This window comes from Lampetra fluviatilis, chromosome 30 (assembly GCF_964198595.1).
Source record: "Lampetra fluviatilis chromosome 30, kcLamFluv1.1, whole genome shotgun sequence".
In the NCBI taxonomy this organism is placed as follows: Eukaryota; Metazoa; Chordata; class Hyperoartia; order Petromyzontiformes; family Petromyzontidae; genus Lampetra; species Lampetra fluviatilis.
Window position 1 is genome coordinate 11432588 of NC_136304.1, and position 23991 is coordinate 11456578.

The following is a 23991-nucleotide window of genomic DNA, read 5'->3' on the forward strand; positions in this document are numbered from 1 at the left end:
GGTCCGGCGGTCGAGAATAGTAACGGAGTGGCGGCCGGGAAATGGAACGCATCTGAGAGGACGTCCACCGAGGAGGTGGAGCGATGGAGTCGACTCGTGTGTAGGTGCTCAGCGGATTGTCGCATTTCAGAACCGTGAGATACGATGAAGACTTACAGAGGACTTCGTCACGTAAACAAAACGTGCCAATTAGTCACTAGTTCAGCACGCCGGTGTGTTGGAGAGTAAACCCACAACATTTACAATTTGATTTTCGCACCTGATAGGCTCACAGTGATGACATCACCTTGCTCTATTTAAGACTGAAAACTGGAAGACTTATTGACAATTATTGCAAATCACCTGAAGATGCTGGTTGTACACTCCAGCAAAACGTCGTACTCCAATTGTAAATGTTGTGGGTTTACTCTCAAACACACCGTTGTGCTGAAGTAACTAATTGACATTTTTTTACGTAACACACCTTACTAATTGGCTGTGTTGGGTGGTGGTAGGTTAATGGCACATTTATATTTACGCGATCTTACCCAAAATACCTTTATTATGAATAATATTGGTCGCGAAAGCCTACGTGTTAAACTGTGTTGAAATCATTTATTTATTATCGTGTCAATATTATTTGTACACGGAGCGGGCTTTTTGTACAATAAACATTGTTATTTATAAACTAATTAATCAGCTCAAGCCTCGGTTAAATCAAGTGCCTTCTGTGTGGCCATCCCTACTCTAAATTTGTTCACTCTCCCTGCACACTGAAAACGCATGCTGTTCCGTACACCGCACTCTTGCTGAATCCTTCTGTCACCTGCCGGAGCTGATTTGTGGTGTGTGTAGGACGTGAGTGTGGTGCATCAGAGTCACCTCACTATGCATATCCACTACAAGGATATCACCTCAAGAAAAGATAGGCAGCTCCTCACTCACGTACACAAGACAGACAAAGATCCCCCCTATAGCCTCAAGCGACTGTTGCGCCAACTGCTGTTAGCGAGCACCTATGATGGCTGGAACGGTACACGAGGGGGTGGGTGGCTAGCACCACGCCCGACCGTCTTTGTCTCCCCAGTGGCAATGTTCACACACCGCACCAGGCACTCATTTGAGGCCGAGTCGACCTAGGGGAGGCCCATAACCGGTTCAGATAATCGTCACTGATCTTTTGGCCGTGAGCGAGAATCGAACTCGGATCGCCGGGTTCGTAGCGGCGCACGCGAACTGCTACAGCACCGCTCCCCACACAAAGCCACCCATTACAGTGCCACCACGAGGCCCCCTCCTCCCACACGACCAAACAACGTGCGCGCAGTGATGAACACTCGTGCCTCACAGCGAGAAGAGGCTGGGTTCGATCCTCGACTCGGGCGACACTTTTTGTGGAGTGTGTATGTTACCCCCTGTGCTGCGTGGGTTTCTTCTGGATTTTCCAATTTCCTCCCAAAGCTAAGAGAAAAACAACACAATGCAACTGGTATTGGGCCAAATATCTCAATGCTGGCAATCAGTCAATTGGGATTACGCAGCAGCTGCAACATCGCAACAACTTGGCAGGACCCTCCTGAAAGGGAGGGAACTGAGCCTCAGTGAGACTTCCCTGGGTCAACGAACGTAAAGAAAATAACAATGTAAAACCAAACGAGCTTTAGAATGGCTACTTGACAGTTGCATCTCATCGATACGAGAGCATCCCTTCATTGGTTAAAATCGATTATGCTCACGATACGTGGATCAGGTTGCACGTTCGAGGCTCTATTTATAAACTGGATGTTGTTGTATGCGGGTGATAGAAACTGCAACCAGTGCATTGTGCGTGCACAAAACCCACGATGGGACACATCCCACTCTCTTCCCACCATGTGTCTCTGTCAATGCGATTTAAAAATAAAATAGACAACCAAATCGTGATGTGGTTACTCGGTGGCACCAGGCGGTAGGCGGGTGGGCGGAGTGGTGCACAATCGAGAGAGAGGATCGTGACTTAAAGCTTTCGTGACTGCAGGAATTCATATTCTTGGGTCTTTCGGAAAGTCACATAGATAGATTCATAGAAAATAACAAAAATAACAAAAAACAAGTAGAGGTCACAATGGTGACCTCTACTGTATGGTACATATAATGTTAATCGATGAGCAGAATAATAAAACGGGTTTAGTCTATTTGGTGTTTTATTAGTAGCTGATCTGCAAGCAGCGTCACATCGTCAAAGTTGTAGAATGGTAGCTTCAACAATTTCCAGGTGCAGTCGAATGGGAAAAAAATTGTTTCTGTATACAAACTCTATTTTTATTGATTATCTTTGAAATGTGATGAATATATAGTTTCAATATGTTTCAAACCAATCAGTAAACCCAAGTATTTGAAGCACTCCGATTGTTCAATCATGTTGTTTCTGATTTTCGTAACAGGTGACGAGAATGAAACTGGATTTTTGTTTGAGGAAAAGAGAATGATTTTAGTTTTTTTGGGGATTTAGGAGCATATTCTTGGGTTTTTCGGTAAAGTCACGTAGATAGGTTCATAGAAAATAACAAAAATAACAAAAAACTAGGACGTTTCGATCGCAACACAAGCAATCGTCATCAAGAGAAAAAAAACCGTCGTAGTTTATTGTTATTTTTGTTATTTTCTTTGACTTTACCGAAAGACCCAAGAATATAGAGAGGGTCGTGTTTACAAAGGGCAGCAACCACCTTGACACGCGCCCTCCTGAACCCTGACCCCTCCATGGGGGGGGGGAGGGGGCATCTCACGCGCGCCACCGCGGCAGAGCTCGCGCGCATCAACGTCTCCGCGGTCGCCATGGCTACAGGTACCCTGGCAACGCGTTGTCGCCTCCCATTGGCTCACTGCCGAGGCGTGGCAGCATCGCTGCTGCTGCTCCCGGGCCGCCAGATCCCATCAGCAGCAGCTCGGAGCAGCAGCGCCAATGGAGAAGTCAGCGAGTAACGGTGTCTGCGAGGTCGAGGACACGGCCCAGGGAAGCGGCTCCGTCCCCGAGAGCGGCGGCAACGCGGCGGCGGCGACGGCGGAGCCCGCGGGGGGTCCCGAGGCGAACGGGCGGCTGCGCAAGGCGTCGCGCTGCGTGCGCGCCAATGCCCTGGTGCTGCTCACCGTGGGCGCCGTGCTCACGGGCGTGGCGCTCGGCATGGCCGTGCGGCGGGTCGGCCTCTCGCGGACCGGCGCGACCTACTTCGCCTTCCCGGGCGAGATGCTGCTGCGCATGCTGAAGATGATCATCATACCGCTGGTGGTGTGCAGCTTGGTGTCGGGCGCGGCCAGCCTGGACACGCGCACCCTCGGCCGCCTCGGGGGTCGCGCCATCCTCTACTTCCTCGTCACCACGCTCATTGCCTCGGCCATTGGCGTGGCCCTCGCCTTGTTGATCAAGCCCGGGGCTGGCGGCTCGGACGCGAAACCCAACCTGGGCGACAGCGGCAGCCCAATGCCTCCTGCGCGGGAGGCCGTGGACTCGTTCCTGGACTTGACCAGGTGCGTGCCGTTCACACATTGCCCAGGGCACGCTGGTCAGTGGGTGTCTCAGTAAACACGAGAACACGCAGACCACATCGACTCATTCACTCCAGCATGGACACGCTCTTTTGACGATATTTTATTTCCTAACTAGATCATAAAAACGCGTCCTTTTTTAAATAGTGTATACGCCAACAATGTGACTACATACATAAGCAGACAGTTATACTCCTTCACAAATCTGACCCTCCACACAAAATACAAACATGTCATCAGCCACACGCCCTTCTGGGAGTTCATAATTTTAGCATGGTTCCACACAAGCAAACTCTGAACCGGTTTCGACATTCAGTGCATCGTCAACTAGGATAATCAGGCTTGCATGAACCAATGCTGGTGTATTGTCAGATGTGTATACCCTCTCTGTTAGTTACAAATATTTTACAAACTAAGGAGATGACAGTAGTAGCAGCAGCAACATCAGGGAGCTAACCGCGTGCCCGACTGGGCAGCTCTCTCCACGCAGCTCCCAGATGCGCGTCTCTTCTCTCCCTGGGTGGCACCGCCAGAGCGGTGAATGAGACCCCCCCCCCCAGGTTTGCGCTAATAACAACCACACAGAAGAGGCGAACACGGTTACTGCCCGTGCCTCTCAATGAGAAACTAATTGCCTTTCGTTTAGACGTCAATAAACAACCAATTATTGTCAGCGACAACATTGGATGTTTGACCGCTTAATCCGTTATCAACAGCGCTTTTCTCCCTGATACACTACATATATTTTAATACGTTATTATTTATTCCAGATGTCAGTTTTTAGATGCGTATCTCTGCTCTATGGAGACTGCAGTTGTGCGCAATGGTTATCACGCTGAAGAACGTGATATTGTCAATACAATATCTTATCATCTAAAAAACAGTTCCGCCTGTCATTTTTTATCTGCATTTGTATTATTCAAACACGATTGGAAGCGGGACTTGAATTCTGGCATATAAACTCAGAATTTCTAGATTAATCTCGTGCTAGATATTAACGGTTCTATATTGAACGTCTCCGCGTTATTTGTTTAAACATCGCACCTGTCGCATGTCTCCCAAGCACACACAAATGCCTCGGTGAACATCGTTTACATTGTGAACAGGACACGTTGACATTAGGGGTCGGCACGGTTTGGCTCAAACCACCAAACCGCGGTTTGAACCGAACCAAATCGGTTTGGTTTGGCTCTGTTTGAACTGGTTCGGTTTGGTTTGGGGCTACGAAAACCGACTCGGTTTGGCTCGGACAGGGTGGAACCGGCTCAAACTAGTTTGGTTCAAGCCAACTTAAGAGGTTTGGTTTAGCTTAGTTTGGTTTGGTTTTGGTTTGGTTTGGTTCAGTCGTCGCTGGTTTGGTTTGGATTGCTCAATTTGAAACCAGTTTGAGTCGGTTCAAACCGTGCCGACCCCTAGTTGACATTCTAAATGCATCGCTTTGCCCATGCCGAGCAGCATCCACCAGCCTCGTGCGAATTATAACATCAGGGCAGCGGAGGTCCCGTTGCGTCTGACAACGTTGTTAGGATTCCGTGAAAATGGAGGATTGCTTTCTTGCAACAGCGGTGGGCATGATTTCTAGAAATAATGCTAGCTGCTTCGATGGTGGGTGCGTTGATTATTTCTGGAACAAATTCAGTTATTCGGATTTTAAAATGCCAAAAAGCACGATTGAATATACCATTACTCCGCTCACTGCATCTGCCCAAGGGAGCATTTTGCTGTTAACCAATAAACCTACGCTTGCCTCCCAACCTTGACTAACATCAACGATGTTGTGGTACATGTGTCACGTAACTCGAGGTGTGTGTCTCTTAACACAGGGTTTGTACTGTAGGGGAAACGTGGGTAGGCAAAGGCTTGGATTCGTAGATATATGAAGATAACAACTTCAAAACTCTTTAGAAGCAAAATTATGAAATTGATGTTACCACTTAAAAATTTAAGATTTCTAACATTTTAATTGGACAGTGCACCTCTTCTTCCATATGGAGTTTGCAAAAAGCAACAGGCTATATTTGAATAATTTAACACGTAGGCTTAAGGAACGAAACAGGAGGACTTCACAAATCTGGCTGTCGCCTTATGAAACTAGTTGTAATTACTGGCAAAACGTCGTACTCAGATTGTAAGCGTTGTGGTTTGGCTCTCCAACACACCGGTGTGCTGTACTAGTGACGAATTGGCATGTTATGTTTACGTGACAAACCTTACTAATTGGCTGTCGGGTAGTGGCGGGTTTAACGACACATTTATATATTTACGCGATCTAATCCAAAAAAACCTCTTATGTATAATTGTCTATATATTTTATTTTGTAAGCCATTTCACGACAGCATCCGGGGTAGCTGAGCGTATTTTGCTTGTCCCACCAGAGTATGCGCGCGTTGCGTTGGGCAGTCATCAGCGGTGCACATTCACCGTTTGGCGAGTCCTCGGTCTTCCATTTATGGACGAAATATCCACACCTTCCATGTGTTGTTCGGACACGGTTGACAGTGATCGACGCCCGTCAGGGTAGTGGAGATAAACCAGGCTGCCACTTCGCCTGCTCTTCAGTCAGATTCTTGTCTGGTACACTGCTGTTTTCCCACGTCATCGTGCCACTGGGTGGCAGGGCTCTGTTCAGATGACAAAAGGGTCGAGGTATTGGTGGGACCGCAACAGGGTAATGCTGGTTCTTTGACAAAAACATCTGTCTTGGACTCACCTCAAAGATGTCAATGGGAGGCCGTGCATACCCTGCGATACGAAGGAGAGACCTGGGGTGTGTCACCTCCATTGGGGTGTCCTCAACCTCCCAGGCTATTTGACATTGTTCAGCAGATGTTAGTTTTCGGCTGATGTCCACAATGTCAGCTACTCTCCTGCTGAATGATTTTGTTTGCACCCTCACGAGGGTGAAGTGGTTATTGAAATCACCTTCGTGGATTGCAGAACCAGACTCTTTATTTAGACTGCAGGAGGAATCCGATGAGCTATGAAGCTCGTTTTCACAGATGTGCAGTAGGGGCGGGTCAGCGGGTTACAACAAACAATGAAAAAATCATTAGAAGTGCAAAATAGAGAAAAGGTAAAGTCACGAAAAGAAATAAGTATATGAGCAAGCAGCAAAACGCCAGCAAAAACAGTCCCAGACCACACACCAAGACAACAGCAGTCATTCCTCAATCAAATTTTACCTTAACATTGAACTATCGATACAGGAGTAAGAATCAAGGTTAGAAATCGCATGTGCAAATGTGATTGCGTTCAGCACCAATCTTTTGCCTCAGGATATTTTTTAAGGAAGATTTACGATGTAAAGAGAGGAAACAAGGTTGTTGTTTCAAAACGTCGGTGGTGCTGCAACGGCAAAGGCTTTGTCACCGATTAAGGTTCTTGTTCTAGGGAGAGTTAAAAGGCAATTAGATGGACGTTTTAGGTTTCTTGGTGTTTGACAATGGGGTTAATGAATGAGCTAAGTATAATGCAGATTTGCCAGTTAAGGATTGTATGGATAAACAGGGCCCAATGTAGATGTATTCTTGCATCAGGTGATGTGAGGTTGGATTACAAGGAGAGGTCACAATGGTGACAATGGTGACCTCTACTGTATGGTACATCTTTTTGGTTCTTTCGGTAAAGTCACGTAGAAGGGAAGTAATAAAATAATAAAAATAAAACATAATAAAATAATATAATAATATAATATAATAATATAATTTGTATTATTTTATTACTTCCCTTCTACGTGACTTTACCGAAAGAACCAAGAAGATGAATCCCTGCAGTCACGGAAGCTTTAAATCGAAATGTATGGTACATATCATGTAAATCGAAGAGCAGAATAATAAAGCGGGTTTAGTCTATTTAGTGTTTTATTAGTAGCTGATCTGCAAGCAGCGTCACATCGTCAATGTTGTAGAATGGTAGCTTCAACAATTTCCAGGTGCAGTCGAATGGGAAAAAAATGTTTATTTCTGTATACAAACTCAATTTTTTATTGATTATCTTTGAAATGTCATTAATATATAGTTTGAATATGTTTCGAACCAATCAGTAAACCCAAGTATTTGAAGCAATCCGATTGTTCAATCATGTTGTTTCTGATTTTCGTAACAGGTGACGAGAATGAAACTGGATTTTTGTTTGAGGAAAAGAGCATGATTTTTGTTTTTTGGGGATTTAGGAGCATATTCTTGGGTCTTTCGGTAAAGTCACGTAGATAGGTTAAAAGAAAATAACAAAAAACTACGACGATTCAATTGCAACACAAGCAATCGTCATCATGCATTGGGTGGCCGCTAACCCATCCATCGCCACACTGTGATGGCAACGAAGCAGCCCAATGCCAGTGACAGCAATAAGGATCCCAATCGGTTGTTGGCATTGAGGCGGGATGACCCCAAGCTCAGCGAGAAGGTCGTCAGTGAGGCGAAGGGCAGGAATGCAAAAGAAGCAATCTCTGCTGGCTTAGCCAACGTCTCGTCCGCGCCTGGGGGGTGTGGCTGTGTCTGTCGGCGTGGCTGGTGGCTCCAGCCGTGCTAGGTACTATTGGGGCTCCAGCCACTGCTGCTGAAGTGAAAAAGGAAGAAAAAAAAGAGGTGTCTGATGAATCCGAAGATGACGTGGGTTTTGAGCTGTTTGACTCGAAGTCACACACGCAAACGTCTGCCACCCCCAATAACATCAAAATGAAAGTGTGTTGCAAAAATAGTTCACATCATGCTGAAGTGACGATGAAAACGCAGCAGCATTGCGGAGGAAAAATGTTCCAAGGCAGACTGACGGCATCCTTGTCGAGCAAGGGCTAAATAAGCGTACGTGAGACAGAACCTCCCCTCGCTGCATTACACTCACATTTACAGTGAGTATAATAGTGTGTAGCATAAGAAAGGAAAACATGACATTTTATTTTTGCCTTTCGAGAGTCCGGAGTCGGGACACCAATGAGGCCAGGCCGAGTGGGTCTCCAGAAATTGAGTTGCAGGCTTGGAAGGAGCTGTCACGTCGACACTGCGGGGAGCGGCCAGCGGTAACGAGGGCGGAGCGCTGGCGCGGAACCCAGCCTTGGTTCCGATGGGTCGCTTTCTATAAAATGTACAACAATGAAAAAACTAACGAGGTGGTGGTGAGGGGGGGGGGAAGAAAACAATCGCTGCCACCGTAAGCGAATGTCTACTCTCTTCATGTGCTTCTTGCTGTACGACCGTAAGAAGAAAAAAAACATTCTCTCTGTGTAAGAGTTGGGATAAAAAATATGCTCTCCGAATAAGATATAGTTTAATATATAGTTTACGTTGTTTTCGCATTTATGGATTTTTTAATCTATAAACAAAAATTTTATTAGGTGGGGGAGGGGGGATTTAACAATTTCGTTTGTCCTCACGTGCTGGCGTGCTGCTCTGGGTGATTTGCTCTTCACCCCCCCCCCCCCGTCACAGAAACCGGTCTCTCCGGCTCGCCATGCTGCCCACGCTCATCTGCTTTTGCTTGGGGTCTCGTTGGTTGGGGTCCCGTTGGTTCGGGTCCCGTTGGTTCGGGCCCCATTGCGTTGCTCACACCTGGTTCTGTACTGTGGGGATTTCACCCTTTTTTTACATTTATTACTTCAGTTGGTCGGTCAGTCAGTCAAGATGTCTGGAACGAGGCGATGAAATGCAATTGATAGCACAAGTTCAAAAAGAGACCGTCATCCAATTGTTTTGGGTGTAAGTGCCGTACAGTAAGTTTTATTTCAGGACTAATTTGGAATATTATTATATTATAAAAAAAACATCGATATTCCATAAAACTGGTGCTTAAAAATGGTTTGTTGCATTCTTAAGTGTGATTTTATTACATCTTGGGGCCTATTTTTTGCCCATGAGAACGCTTCTCCAATGGCATAGGGTGGCCCAAAAGTCAGGACACATGGGGTTATTATATTTATTTGAACAAATTACAAAGGGTTATTTAAAATATTTTAATAAATGTCCAGAGCTAACTTCCAAACGCATGCATTTTCTTTAATTTAATTGAGGTTGTTTTTTAGATTACAGCTGCCTTATTTAGCATACATATGTAGGGGTTATTATGGGAGAAAAGGCGGACGAGAAACACAGGGGTATCTGCACCCACACACACGGGTGGCTACACCAACGTCCGCATCCGTTAACCACTGGGGGGCCATGGGGGCCCTGTGATCCCCCATAACCCCGCCCCTCCGAGGGGATCTCTATAAAAGGCGGGGAGCCAGAGAGCTCGGGGCCAGTTGATACGAAGCTGACCAGTGAAGTCTGAAGACCTGCAGATTAGGCCCTGGGACTCCCCTGTCTCGCTGCCCTTGTCAGGGCCGAGCTGGGTAAGCCAGCGGCGCGGCCCAAGAGCTCCCGGACCTCTGCCCTTGTAAGGGCAAGGCCGGCTTAGCTGGTGCCGGGATCTGTGCTTACCAGGGCCAGATCAGACAGCCTCCCGTAGCCTATTAGAGGAGGACTGGGGAACAGGACAGGGGACTTAGTACTAGGGTGGTTTCCCAGCTAGTACGGGTGAAGGGGCCGTTACCCCTTCAACTATTGTGTCTGTCCCTGAGTTAATAAAAGCAGTGTGCCTCAACTCCGTCGTCCGTCTCCCTGCAACTCACTACTTCTGGTGTCAGGAGTGGTCCAAAGCATGGATACGAGACGGACGACTCGTGCACAAGACCCCGGAGGGGACGACGACGAGGGAGAGGCGGTGCAAGACATCGCCGCCGACGTACCTGCACAACCGCTGCCGGCTCCAACACCTGCGGGACAGTCAGAGAGGGTCGGGACGTCGGCTGATGAGTTGGCGTTAGCCCACTCCCGACTGGCGGAGCTCCTATATGCAGCGGCCGCCATGCTGGAGCAGATAACTCGCCTGGGGCCGGGGGGAGCGGCGCGGCAGGAAGATGGACAGCGCCCGCCAGAAACTCCCGCCTTTGCGATGGGCCCGAGGTTTGAAATTCCCGCCACGGGTACAGTAGGAGCCGAGGGAGGGGCCCCAGCTCGTCACGCGGGCGGCGGGGCCCAATCAGCGAGCGCCACGTCATCGGCGGGGGCGGGTCGCAGTGGCTGCCTATCAGTGGTCGCCAGGTCATCACCAGCGGACGACAGCACCGACCAAGCTGGAACCAGCGAGTCACCGACGGCGCGACCTCCATTAGGGTCCGCCATTGCTCCACATACTGTCCATGGACACGGTACGAGTGCTGGGAGATTATTAGACACGGAGCCGACATTTCAGCAACGCCTGCCGGCCCTGCAGGTGTTCATATCGAGCGGCGGCGATTGGGGTGGGTTCCAGCGCCGTTTCCTCGCCCACCAAGAAATGGCTGGGTGGACAGACAACGAGGCGCTGTGTGCTCTTCCGGCGATGCTGGATGGCGACGCCCTTGGCACCCTCACCGCTGCACCCAAGTCGGCACGCTCCACGCTTCAGTCGGCGCTGCAGGTGCTGGCCCACGGTTTATGGGCCGCCTTCCGATTGTCGCCAGCTTTTCTACGAGCGGCAGAAGGGCGACAAGGAGTCACCACTTGCGTACCGCACGGCCCTGCTGTCATTGGCGAAGGCGGCCTTCCCGCGCATGGACGAGGAGGGGATCGATGCGATGGTGGCCGAGAAAATTTTGCTGCTGGCCGACGACTTGAACTTCGTCATCCTGGCACAGGATGATGCGGATATGTCGTCATTACGGGCTGCAAGGCATATTCATGCCAATCTGATTTCATCTTCTTAGGTTTTTTCGGTAAAGTCACGTAGAAAGTAAAATAAAATAAAAACAAAAATCACGACGTTTCGGAGGCAACACAAGTCTCTGTCATCAGGTGGGACCGTCACAGCCAGATTAGCTGTATCAAGTGAGGCAATGATTCAAGATGTAATCCCTTAAAAGCGAGTTGAGGGGGGAGGGAGAGGGAGGGGGGAGCTCATCAGACTATGGTAGCCAATGAAAGGAACGTATCGGGAGGGAGGGGGGGCGAGGCCAAAAGGGTGGGCGATGGACGTGGAAGCGCTTGTGCGCAAGCGGCCAATTACTGCACACGCCAACACAATGGAGCGATTGTGCGCAAGCGGCCAGCCACTGCACCCGCCAACACAATGGGCAGAGAGGAGGAGGGGAGGTCTAATACACATGATAGACAAAAGAACGAAAATGATGATGGGTACAAACTTAGGGGGAGCTCATCAGACTATGGTAGCCAATGAATGGAACGTATCGGGAGGGAGGGGGGGGGCGGGGGGGGGGGCGAGGCCAAAAGGGTGGGCGACGGACGTGGAAGCGCTTGTGCGCAAGCGGCCAATTACTGCACACGCCAACACAATGGAGAGAGAGGGGGAGGGGGGGGGGTCTGATACACATAATAGACAAAAGAACGAAAATGCCCATGTTTATACCAATGCTGGCTGAACAATGAAGAGAGTACTGTTAAAATAACTGGGGATGTTAACACTCGGTAAAGTACAGTAAAATAGTGCCTGTCAGATAAGATGGTCCAAAAAATTTGTGATTAAGTCTTTTTTGCGTGGTTGATAACATCTTTCCAATGATTACTAAGTTTGTACCCATCATCACGGTTGAAATTATGTCTGTGTTTGTATATTTGTATGGCTTCGTGTACAAACCTTTGATGGTAGCCGGGAGGTTTGCAGAGAACCTTGGTCTCGGAAAAGACAATTTCATGAGAGCCCACCGAGTTGTAGCAATGATCGGCCACGGCAGAAGAATCAGTTCTGCCGTGTTTCAGATCTGACTTGTGCTCGCGGACACGATCAGAAACATGACGTTTCGTTTCTCCAATGTAGCAATCACCACAAATGCAACTCAATTTGTAGACTCCAGGATACTGTAAGTCAGGAACGACATCCTTCACAGATGGAATCAGATCACGGATTTTATGCACTGTACTGAATCGGACTTGGATCTTATGTTTGTTTAGAATTTTGGAGATCTTTTTGGTCACGCCAGCTATGTATGGTAACGTGATGGTTTTGGTCGGAGTTTCATGTGGCTGTTTCTGTGTGGTGGGAGAGACAGCTTGGCGGATAGTACGGTCAGAGTATCCGTTCATCCTGAGGGCCCGATGTACATGTCTTAATTCACCGGTCAGGTGGTGTTTGTCAGAAATGCCATGTGCTCTGTGGTATAGCGTTTTGATGAGAGAGTTCTTTTGAGATGGGTGGTGGTGGGAATCCGGTTTCAAGTAGGAGTCTGTGTGGGTGGCTTTTCTGTAGACAGAATGTCCCAAGGAACCGTCAGGACTCCTCTCAAACAGAATATCCAAGAATGGTAGTTTACCGTCTTTCTCCACTTCCATGGTGAATCTGATGGATGGGTGTCTAGAATTGATGTGGTCCAAGAAGTGGTTCAATGCTGGGAGGCCATGTGGCCAGATGACGAAAGTGTCATCCACATATCTCTTCCACAGGGAAGGACGCAGGGTGGATGTCTGGATGGCGTCTGATTCAAACTTTTCCATGAATATGTTGGCTATAACTGGTGACAAAGGGGAGCCCATAGGGGTACCCTCATTCTGTTTGTAGAAGGTGCCATTCCAGGTAAAATAGGTGTTGGTGAGGCAATGCCTAACCAGCGCAGGTGCATCAGAATTCAATCCATGTTGGACTAAGTCCTCAATTATTGTTAGGGTGTCCGGTACTGGGACTTTGGTAAACAAAGATACTACATCAAAGCTGACGAGGATGTCATCAGGAGATAGTACCATGTCCTTAACCATAGAGACTAATTGGGTTGAGTTGAGTACTGCTGAAGAGGTCTTGCCTGTGAAAGGGAGCAGAGTATCTGATAGAAAACGGGCTAGTTTGTACGTACAAACAGAATGAGGGTACCCCTATGGGCTCCCCTTTGTCACCAGTTATAGCCAACATATTCATGGAAAAGTTTGAATCAGACGCCATCCAGACATCCACCCTGCGTCCTTCCCTGTGGAAGAGATATGTGGATGACACTTTCGTCATCTGGCCACATGGCCTCCCAGCATTGAACCACTTCTTGGACCACATCAATTCTAGACACCCATCCATCAGATTCACCATGGAAGTGGAGAAAGACGGTAAACTACCATTCTTGGATATTCTGTTTGAGAGGAGTCCTGACGGTTCCTTGGGATATTCTGTCTACAGAAAAGCCACCCACACAGACTCCTACTTGAAACCGGATTCCCACCACCACCCATCTCAAAAGAACTCTCTCATCAAAACGCTATACCACAGAGCACATGGCATTTCTGACAAACACCACCTGACCGGTGAATCAAGACATGTACATCGGGCCCTCAGGATGAACGGATACTCTGACCGTACTATCCGCCAAGCTGTCTCTCCCACCACACAGAAACAGCCACATGAAACTCCGACCAAAACCATCACGTTACCATACATAGCTGGCGTGACCAAAAAGATCTCCAAAATTCTAAACAAACATAAGATCCAAGTCCGATTCAGTACAGTGCATAAAATCCGTGATCTGATTCCATCTGTGAAGGATGTCGTTCCTGACTTACAGTATCCTGGAGTCTACAAATTGAGTTGCATTTGTGGTGATTTCTACATTGGAGAAACGAAACGTCATGTTTCTGATCGTGTCCGCGAGCACAAGTCAGATCTGAAACACGGCAGAACTGATTCTTCTGCCGTGGCCGATCATTGCTACAACTCGGTGGGCTCTCATGAAATTGTCTTTTCCGAGACCAAGGTTCTCTGCAAACCTCCCGGCTACCATCAAAGGTTTGTACACGAAGCCATACAAATATACAAACACAGACATAATTTCAACCGTGATGATGGGTACAAACTTAATAATCATTGGAAAGATGTTATCAACCACGCAAAAAAGACTTAATCACAAATTTTTTGGACCATCTTATCTGACAGGCACTATTTTACTGTACTTTACCGAGTGTTAACATCCCCAGTTATTTTAACAGTACTCTCTTCATTGTTCAGCCAGCATTGGTATAAACATGGGCATTTTCGTTCTTTTGTCTATTATGTGTATCAGACCCCCCTCCCCCTCTCTCTCCATTGTGTTGGCGTGTGCAGTAATTGGCCGCTTGCGCACAAGCGCTTCCACGTCCATCGCCCACCCTTTTGGCCTCGCCCCCCCTCCCTCCCGATACGTTCCTTTCATTGGCTACCATAGTCTGATGAGCTCCCCCCTCCCTCTCCCTCCCCCCTCAACTCGCTTTTAAGGGATTACATCTTGAATCATTGCCTCACTTGATACAGCTAATCTGGCTGTGACGGTCCCACCTGATGACGGAGACTTGTGTTGCCTCCGAAACGTCGTGATTTTTGTTTTTATTTTATTTTACTTTCTACGTGACTTTACCGAAAAAACCTAAGAAGATGATTCCTTGCAGTCACGAAAGCTTCAAACCTAGAATCAATCTGATTTCCCAGCGGAGGAAGGCTAACAAGGCAGCTGCGGGACACACCGTGGCGGCGACCACCTCCGAATCTGAGAGGAGCTTCGCTGCGGGCCGTTCTGCGGGATGGCGGTCTGGCGGGCGACCGGCTCGGGACGTACCGAGCCACCGAGAGCAGCCCAAGTCTTCTGGAGCGCTCGTCGTGTGCTACAACTGTGGCCTCCGGGGCCACATGGCTTCGGGATGCCCGGCTCCTCGACAACGCGGAACAAGAACTGCGGCTGAGGACGGCCCTCTTCAAAAGCCTCCACAACATCCTCCGGCAAGTCGTGGCACCCCACATGTTCGGCCTGCACGCACACCCACCTCCCTCTCACATGGTCCCACACACGATTCTCGGGGTTTGGATGCTGGTGCGTCGGGTCGCGGCTTGATGGGGAGGGCGCTCCAACCGGACCAATGGTCCGAGTTGGCTCACCGGGTTGTGGCTGCGTCGGCGGGGTCGTCCGTTGTCACGGGGCACATTGATGGGGTGGAGGTGCGGGTACTGATCGACACGGGAGCTTCGGCGACTATCATTTCCGATTTGATTTATAATATCCTGCCCGTTCAGAGTCGCCCGTTGCTCCCCGTCGACATACCGTGTTACGCTGCAAACGGGGGCTCGTTAGGTATCATCGGCCAAATTCGAGCGCAAATTTCTATCGGGGACATTAAACTATCTGGCCCGGTGTTGGTCTCCTCCTCGCTGGCAATTCCGTGCCTGTTGGGGACAGACTTTTTGGGCAAATTGCCTATCAAAATTTTGATTGACCAGGGATGCATCAAGCTTCCATCGGGCCGACGTATAACGTTCCTGCCTTCCACCCCTGCCTTGCGTACTGCCTGTGCAACGGTACAGGCGCTCGTTGCTCGAACGGTGCGCGTACCCCCGGGGGCACAGATGCTTGTGCCCCTGCGGTTGTGTCGACCGTTCGCTAAAGGGGTCTCAGACCGGGGCATTATGCTGGGGCCGTCTAGGGCCGGGGTGAATGGGCCAGATTTGGTGACGGCCCAGACTATTGTTAAAGGGGATGAGGACCCGTTTATCGCGGTCCTCAATGTCGGGACACGGACGGCGGTGGTTTCGCAGGGAACCGTGTTCGCACATGCGATTCCGGTACCTGCGGAAACGCCGATCATTGGCCAGGTGGCCACCGATTCTCAGTCGCGACTGCCCTCAGACATTGACGAGGGTTGGCTGGAGGCGCTGTGTGCTGAGTCACCTGACCTGTCCGACTCACAACGTGCTAAATTGCGCACCCTTTTGCGAGATTTTTCCGACGTCTTTAGTAAGCACAAATACGATATCGGATGTACCAATTTGCTGCGCCACCATATTGACACCGGTGACAACGCTCCTATCCGCCAAAATCTTTTCGGTTAAGTCCCGCCGAAAAGGATCATGTCAAATCGGCTGTAGATGACATGTTGGCTTCTGACATTATTTCTCCCTCGACCAGCCCTTGGGGTGCACCCATAGTATTGGTTAAAAAGCACGATGGGTCCCTAAGGTTCTGCGTCGATTTCCGGCGGTTAAATAAGATCTCGGTGGCCGATGCTTACCCGCTTCCTCGAATGGACGAATCTCTGGATGCCCTAGCAGGATCACGATTTTTCTCCACCTTGGATTTGCTCTCAGGGTTTTGGCAACTTCCCTTGGACGACGAATCGAAGCCCAAAACGGTTTTCCGAACGCCGCACAGCCTCTTCCAATTCAATCGGTTACCTATGGGGCTCCACTCCGCTCCCGCAAGGTTCCAGCGCCTGATGGAATTGGTTCTCGCTGGCTTGCAATGGGAGGTGTGTTTGATTTACCTAGACCACGTTATCGTATTCAGTAAGACGTTCGAGGAACATCTTGATAGGCTTCGGGCCGTCTTTCTCAAAATGCACGCAGCTAATTTGAAATTCAAACCACAAAAGTGCCATTTGCTACGTGAATCTGTAAGATATTTGGGTCACATCGTCGGCCGGTCAGGTATCTCAACCGATCCCGCCAAAACGCGTTGTGTCAGCTCCTGGCCGACTCCCACCTCGGTGGGGGAGGTTAGAAGCTTCATCGGTTTCGCTTCATATTACCGCCGGTTTGTCGCGGAGTTCGCTTCCATCGCTAAGCCATTACATGCCTTAACGGCCAAGGGGGTGAAATTTTATTGGGGGCCGGAGGAGGAGGTCGCCTTTAACTCTCTTCGTAACGCCATGGTGGGGGCCCCGCCGTTGAGTTACCCCGATTTTTCTCTTCCTTTCGTGCTCGACACGGACGCGAGCAACACGTGGATTGGGGGCATGCTTTCCCAAGTTGTGGGTGGCGTGGAGCGCGTTGTGGCTTATGGTAGTAGAGTCTTGTCTCCGGCCGAGCAGCGATACTGCGTCACCCGCCGTGAACTGTTGGCTATTGTTTTCTTTATTCAACAGTACCGGCCATATCTGTATGGCCGGCATTTCACCGTCCGTACAGATCATGCGGCATTGCAGTATGCCCTGCGTATTCACCAGCCATCGGGGCAGTTGTCCCAATGGCTGGAGATCATTCAGGATTTTGATTTCGAAACAACTTATCACAAGGGGATTCGCCACACCAATGCCGATGCCCTGTCACGCCTGCCGGTCGCTTCTGATTGCACTTGTTTCTTGGGCTCGGGGCATTGCAAATCGGCGAGCGACGGCCAGGATTGGGTCCTTGCGGCCGCCGTTGAGGCCCCTTCAGACGTTGACCCTATTGCTGTGGGAGGGAAGGATTCCCTACTGGGCTTGTCAGGTGCGGAGTGGGGGCGCCTCCAAATGGAGGATACTTCCCTCCTGGCGCTACGGCGTCGCGCGGAAGGATCCGGTCAGGGGAAGTCGGGCGTTGACTCATGGGGGTTGTGCCAGGGCCTCCTCATGCATTGGGACAGAACGATCCGCCGCCACAGGCTGGTGGTGCCTTCCGCGTTGAGGGGTAGGGCTGTATGGGCCGCTCATGAGCGGCTCCTGCACCTGGGCACCCTCAAAACCCTTGCCATGCTCCAGCTAAATTTATTTTGGCCGGGCATGGCAAGGGATGTGGACGATCTGTTGCAGTCTTGTACCCAGTGTGCACAACGGAAACCGCCAGCGAAGGGAGCCAGCCCACCGCTCCAGTCTATTTCGGTCACCCGGGTTAATGAGCTTGTCGCCCTTGATATTTTGGGTCGTTTCCTTCCACGCCGAGGGGTAATAAGTACCTGCTAGTTGGCGTGGAATATTTCACGCGATGGCCTATGGCGTGGCCCCTCGCCAACCAGTCTGCAGCAGCCGTTGCGGAGGCTTTTGTTCAGGGCTATGTCCTCGACAAGGGCGCTCCGGAACGGTTGTTGACCGATCAGGGAAAGAATTTCACTAGTGCCCTTTTACACGAGGTGTGTGAGCTTCTGGGTACGAAAAAAATTTGTACTTCGCCTTACCACCCACAAACGGATGGGATGGTAGAACGCCTGCATAGAACTCTTACGTCCATGCTATCCCACCAGGTATCTGAGTCCCAAACCGATTGGGACCTTCAGATCCCGGAAGTCCTGGCAGCATACAGGATGGCTCCTCACGCGGCGACCGGATTCTCGCCGTTTTTTTAAATGTATGGCCGCGAAGTTGACCCGTCTGTCGCGACTCAGCTGACAATTGCCGCACCACACGCTAAATCCAAGCTGGCGGACCATGTTAAGTTTAACATCCTCCGGTTGACTGAGGCACGCGAGGCGGCCATGCAAAACTCTGACTCTCGCCAGAAGCAGAATGAAAGGTTGCGATCGCGCCGGTCACACACGCACGAATGGCACCCGGGCGACAGAGCATGGCTGCACTGCCCCCAGGTGCCATTGGCCACCTCGTCTAAGTTGTTGCGACCATGGAGGGGCCCCGTGGAAATTGTGCAGGTTATGCGGCCTCAATGTGTTCGCATTAAATGGGGGAAGCGTCGGTGGTTCGTGCACCCTTCACGGTTGAAGCCGTTCTTTGCTCCACATGCTTCCTCTCATGACTATGGCCGAACATGTGGGGGGTCCACTGACTCCTGGAGGGCGGGGTCGCCGCCAGCCTCTGATCCGCTGCTAACTGTTCCGTCTTCAGGGGCCCAAGGACTGACGCCCTCTCGGCCGCCAGCCTCCCCCGAGGGGGTTGGCGCTGGCTCATCCAGGAAGCCGGAGGACCGTGCACCTGAAAATTCAACACCCGCCGCCGACCCTACCGGGTCGGGCCCTCGTGACGGGCCCGCTGCACGGACACGCGCCAAGACGCGCCGGTTGTTATGAGTTGCTTTCTGCGCGTGTTCCGCTGCTGGAGGACTCGCTCACTTCTTTTTATTTTTTTTGTGGGTGGGGATGGGGAACCACGTTCTGTACATATGTTGCGTTTGGGGGCGGTGGGTATTTATAGCGGACCGTCGGTTGTTGTTACACTTGTTCTTGTTATTGTTACGAGGCACACACGTGTTGACTGTGTTAAGTCTTTATTCTTGGGTTTTGAGGGATTGTTGCAGCCGGGACGGCTGCGAGCTGTACAGGGGGGGGGTGATGTAGGGGTTATTATGGGAGAAAAGGCGGACGAGAAACACAGGGGTGTCTGCACCCACACACACACGGGTGGCTACACCAACGTCCGCATCCGTTAACCACTGGGGGGCCATGGGGGCCCTGTGATCCCCCATAACCCCGCCCCTCCGAGGGGATCTCTATAAAAGGCGGGGAGCCAGAGAGCCAGGGGCCAGTTGACACGAAGCTGACCAGTGAAGTCTGAAGACCTGCAGATTAGGCCCTGGGACTCCCCTGTCTCGCTGCCCTTGTCAGGGCCGAGCTGGGTAAGCCAGCGGCGCGGCCCAAGAGCTTCCGGACCTCTGCCCTTGTAAAGGCAAGGCCGGCTTAGCTGGTGCCGGGATCTGTGCTTACCAGGGCCAGATCAGACAGCCTCCCGTAGCCTATTAGAGGAGGACTGGGGAACAGGACAGGGGACTTAGTACTAGGGTGGTTTCCCAGCTAGTACGGGTGAAGGGGCCGTTACCCCTTCAACTATTGTGTCTGTCCCTGAGTTAATAAAAGCAGTGTGCCTCAACTCCGTCGTCCGTCTCCCTGCAACTCACTACACATAAAAACGAATTTAACTCGTTCGTCGTCAGTCAACTTTCTTTCCATTTTGAAATGTCATCTGAAAGGGAAGAAGAAAAATAGATGAGAATAGGTTTTCCCATTTTTTTCTGGCAACAAAACAGGTGTTAAGATGTTAAAACACCAAACTGAAACCTTTTACAAGGAATCATGTCTGCATTAACCACAACACTTGTGGTCAGAATGCAAACAAAAAACATACTCTTCTGGTCTAACACCGTTTTAAGACTAGGCTCAAAAGAAACCTGTCTCTGGTGTGGACCAATCAGTTTCAAAGACAATGCATATATTATCAAAGTATGTTTTTGGTTTGCATTTTGACCACAAGTATTGTGGTTAATGCAGACATGATTCCTTGTAAAAGGTGTTTTTTTGTTGCCAGAAAAAAGGGGAAAAACCTATTCTCAATTCACAAATTGTAGTACTTAAAAAACATATCAACCATACTGCATGAATTGAGACAGAATCATAAAAAGTGGAGGAATTCTATTCGGATCATTATAGCGATAAAATAATATCTCACCAAGTAAATGTATGTTCCGTGCGATGAGGCTAGCTTTTCTGGCATCTCAGGTTCATGGGAAATTACGATGATGTGGTGAGGCCGTCATCCAACAGTGGATGGAGCATGGCTGATTATGATGTATTACGAGACAGGTGAACGATAATAAATTGTAAATGCTAATTTTAACAAGGGGGTGGTGAGTGTACAGGAACTTGATAGTGGGTAGTCTATGTCACTAACCTCTTAACATTGTCTTCCCCAGAAACCTCTTCCCTGCCAATCTTGTGGCTGCTGCTTTTCAATCGGTGAGTTACTTGTATTGTTTATATTGCAGTTGCTTGCTATACACGTTTGTCTTTTAATACACAATGCAGAAAGATAACAATAAATTAAATGGCATATAATGCCCGTGCTTGTATTCTAACCTAGTCCATTAGTTGACCAGCTCCGAACCACAATCATTTGGCAAAGGTCCCTGCTCATGGCCCCTGCCATGGTTGGGTGTATTATTGTGTAATATTTAGGCTCACAGTGCATCATGGGTAAACCTCTCGCTGCCATATTCACCAGGTAGAGTTGCATTTAAATATCATTGTGATTATTGTGTTTGTTAGTTTTCTTGTGATATTCTGCCTAAAAACTTCCACGATAACTTCCTGCAATTACAGTTGTATTTTACATGAATCCTCGTCTGTTTAGATATTAGTACAATACTCTAGCCACCTTATATCTGTTTAATGTTTCTGTAAATTAAGTTTGTCATTGTATTAGACCCAGTCTAAATGTAATCTCCATAATAGAGGTTTTTTGGGTTAGATCGCATAAATATAAATGTGTCGTTGAAACTGCCACCACCTGACACAGGCAATTAGTAAGGTTTGTCACGTAAATAAAACATGCCATTTCGTTACTATCTTCTTGGTTCTTTCGGTAAAGTCACGTAGAAGGGAAATAATTAAATAATAAAAATTAAACATAATTAAATACAATTCTCACGACGTTTCGGCCACAACGCAAGCAGCCGTCCTCAGGTGAAGAACAGGTCTGTCGGAAAGACAGCGTCTCATTCAGACGCTGTCCTTCCGACAGACCTGTTCTTCAAGACAGCGTCTCATTCAGATGCTGTCTTTCCGATAGACCTGTTCTTCACCTGAGGACGGCTGCTTGCATTGTGGCTGAAACGTCGTGAGAATTGTATTGTATTATGTTTTATTATTTTATTATTTCCCTTCTACGTGACTTTACCGAAATAACCAAGAAGATGAATCCCTGCAGTCACGAAAACTTTAAATCGAAATTTCGTTACTACTTCAACACACTGGTGTGTTGGAGAGTGGGTTTACTTTCCATGTTTTGTTTACGTGACAAACCTTACTAACATGGATCGTAAACCCACTCTCCAACACACCGGTGTTTTTACGTAGTAACAAATTCGCATGTTTTATTTTCATGACAAACCTTACTAATTGGCTATGTCGGGTGGTGGTGGCGGGTTTAACGACACATTTATATTTACGCGATCTAACCCAAAAAAAAACCCTCTATTATGGATAATGTTGGTCACGAAAGCCTACGTGTTTAACTGCGGAGATTATATTTACACTACAGGGAATGTATAATTTAACATTCATTCCTGTTTGTGCTTCAGTGCTGTAACGTTATTTATTTTGGTTCATCATATTTGTGACCCAAGCCTTGAGTTCTCACCTGGCTACACAAAGCAAACGTGACATTTGAAACAAAGACAACTAATCTATGAATATTCATTGTAAACAGTGTTGTGTCTGATCTTCTCTGCAGTATGCTACCGTCTACAATTATATTTCCGTGACAACAAATGTCACAGTCGACAACACAACCTTGCAGAATGTCACGATTGAAAAGGTATGTGCGTATTTATGTCGTTTTACATTTCTACTGACATTTTGACCCGCGGACACTTTAAAGGCATTGATTGTACATTAAACACCACTGCATTTCTGTTCAAGTCCCCTAATATATCTCCATCTTCACCTACAGTGAGGGAAAAAGTATTTGATCCCCTGCTGATTTTGTACGTTTGCCCACTGACGAGGAAATGATCAGTCTACAATTTTAATGGTAGGTTTATTTGAACAGTGAGAGACAGAATAACAGAAACAAAATCCAGAAAAACGCATGTCCAAAATGTTATAAGTTGATTTGCATTTTAATGAGGGAAATAAGTATTTGACCCCCTCTCAATCAGAAAGATTTCTGGCTCCCAGGTGTCTTTTATACAGGTAACGAGCTGAGATTAGGAGCACACTCTTAAAGGGAGTGCTTCTAATCTCATCTTGTTACCTGTATAAAAGACACTTGTTCACAGAAGAAATCAATCAATCATATTCCAAACTTTCCACCATGGCCAAGACCAAAGAGCTCTCCAAGGATGTCAGGGACAAGATTGTAGACCTACACAAGGCTGGAATGGGCTACAAGACCATCGCCAAGCAGCTTGGTGAGAAGGTGACAACAGCTGGTGTGATTATTCGCAAATGGAAGAAACACAAAAGAACTGTCAATCTCCCTCGGCCTGGGGCTCCATGCAAGATCTCACCTCGTGGAGTTGCAATGATCATGAGAACGGTGAGGAATCAGCCCAGAACTACACGGGAGGATCTTGTCAATGATCTCAAGGCAGCTGGGACTATAGTCACCAAGAAAACAGTTGGTAACACACTACGCCGTGAAGGACTGAAATCCTGCAGCGCCCGCAAGGTCCTCCTGCTCAAGAAAGCCCGTCTGAAGTTTGCCAATGAACATCTGAATGATTCAGAGGACAACTGGGTGAAAGTGTTGTGGTCAGATGAGACCATAATGGAGCTCTTTGGCATCAACTCAACTCGCCGTGTTTGGAGGAGGAGGAATGCTGCCTAGAACCCCAAGAACATCATCCCCACCGTCAAACATGGAGGTGGAAACATTATGCTTTGGGGGTGTTTTTCTGCTAAGGGGACAGGACAACTTCACCGCATGAAATGGATGATGGACGGGGCCATGTACCATCAAATCTTGGGTGAGAACCTCCTTCCCTCAGCCAGGGCATTGAAAATGGGTCGTGGATGGGTATTCCAGCATGACGACCCAAAACACACGACCAAGGCAACAAAGGAGTGGCTCAAGAAGAAGCACATTAAGGTCCTGGAGTGGCCTAGCCAGTCTCCAGACCTTAATCCCATAGAAAATCTGTGGAGGGAGCTGAAGGTTCGAGTTGCCAATCGTCAGCCTCGAAACCATAATGACTTGAAGATCTGCAAAGAGGAGTGGGACAAAATCCCTCCTGAGATGTGTGCAAACCTGGTAGCCAACTACAAGAAACGTCTGACCTCTGTGATTGCCAACAAGGGTTTTGCCACCAAGTACTAAGTCATGTTTTGCAGAGGGGTCAAATACTTATTTCCCTCATTAAAACGCAAATCAATTCATAAAAATTTTG

The 23991-nt window shown here is 48.7% G+C and overlaps 1 protein-coding gene across 1 annotated transcript in view; it reads left to right on the top strand.

Moving 5' to 3' along the window:
* The first annotated feature begins 2842 nt into the window (after positions 1–2842).
* Positions 2843–23991, top strand: part of LOC144943272 (neutral amino acid transporter A-like) — a 46382-nt gene continuing 25233 nt past the window's right edge. Inside the window, exons 1-3 of the mRNA XM_078870613.1 lie at positions 2843–3486; positions 20797–20839; positions 22335–22418. Coding sequence (XP_078726739.1) covers positions 2924–3486; positions 20797–20839; positions 22335–22418 — 690 coding nt within the window. The 5' untranslated portion in view covers positions 2843–2923. The remainder of the gene's footprint in view (positions 3487–20796; positions 20840–22334; positions 22419–23991) is intronic.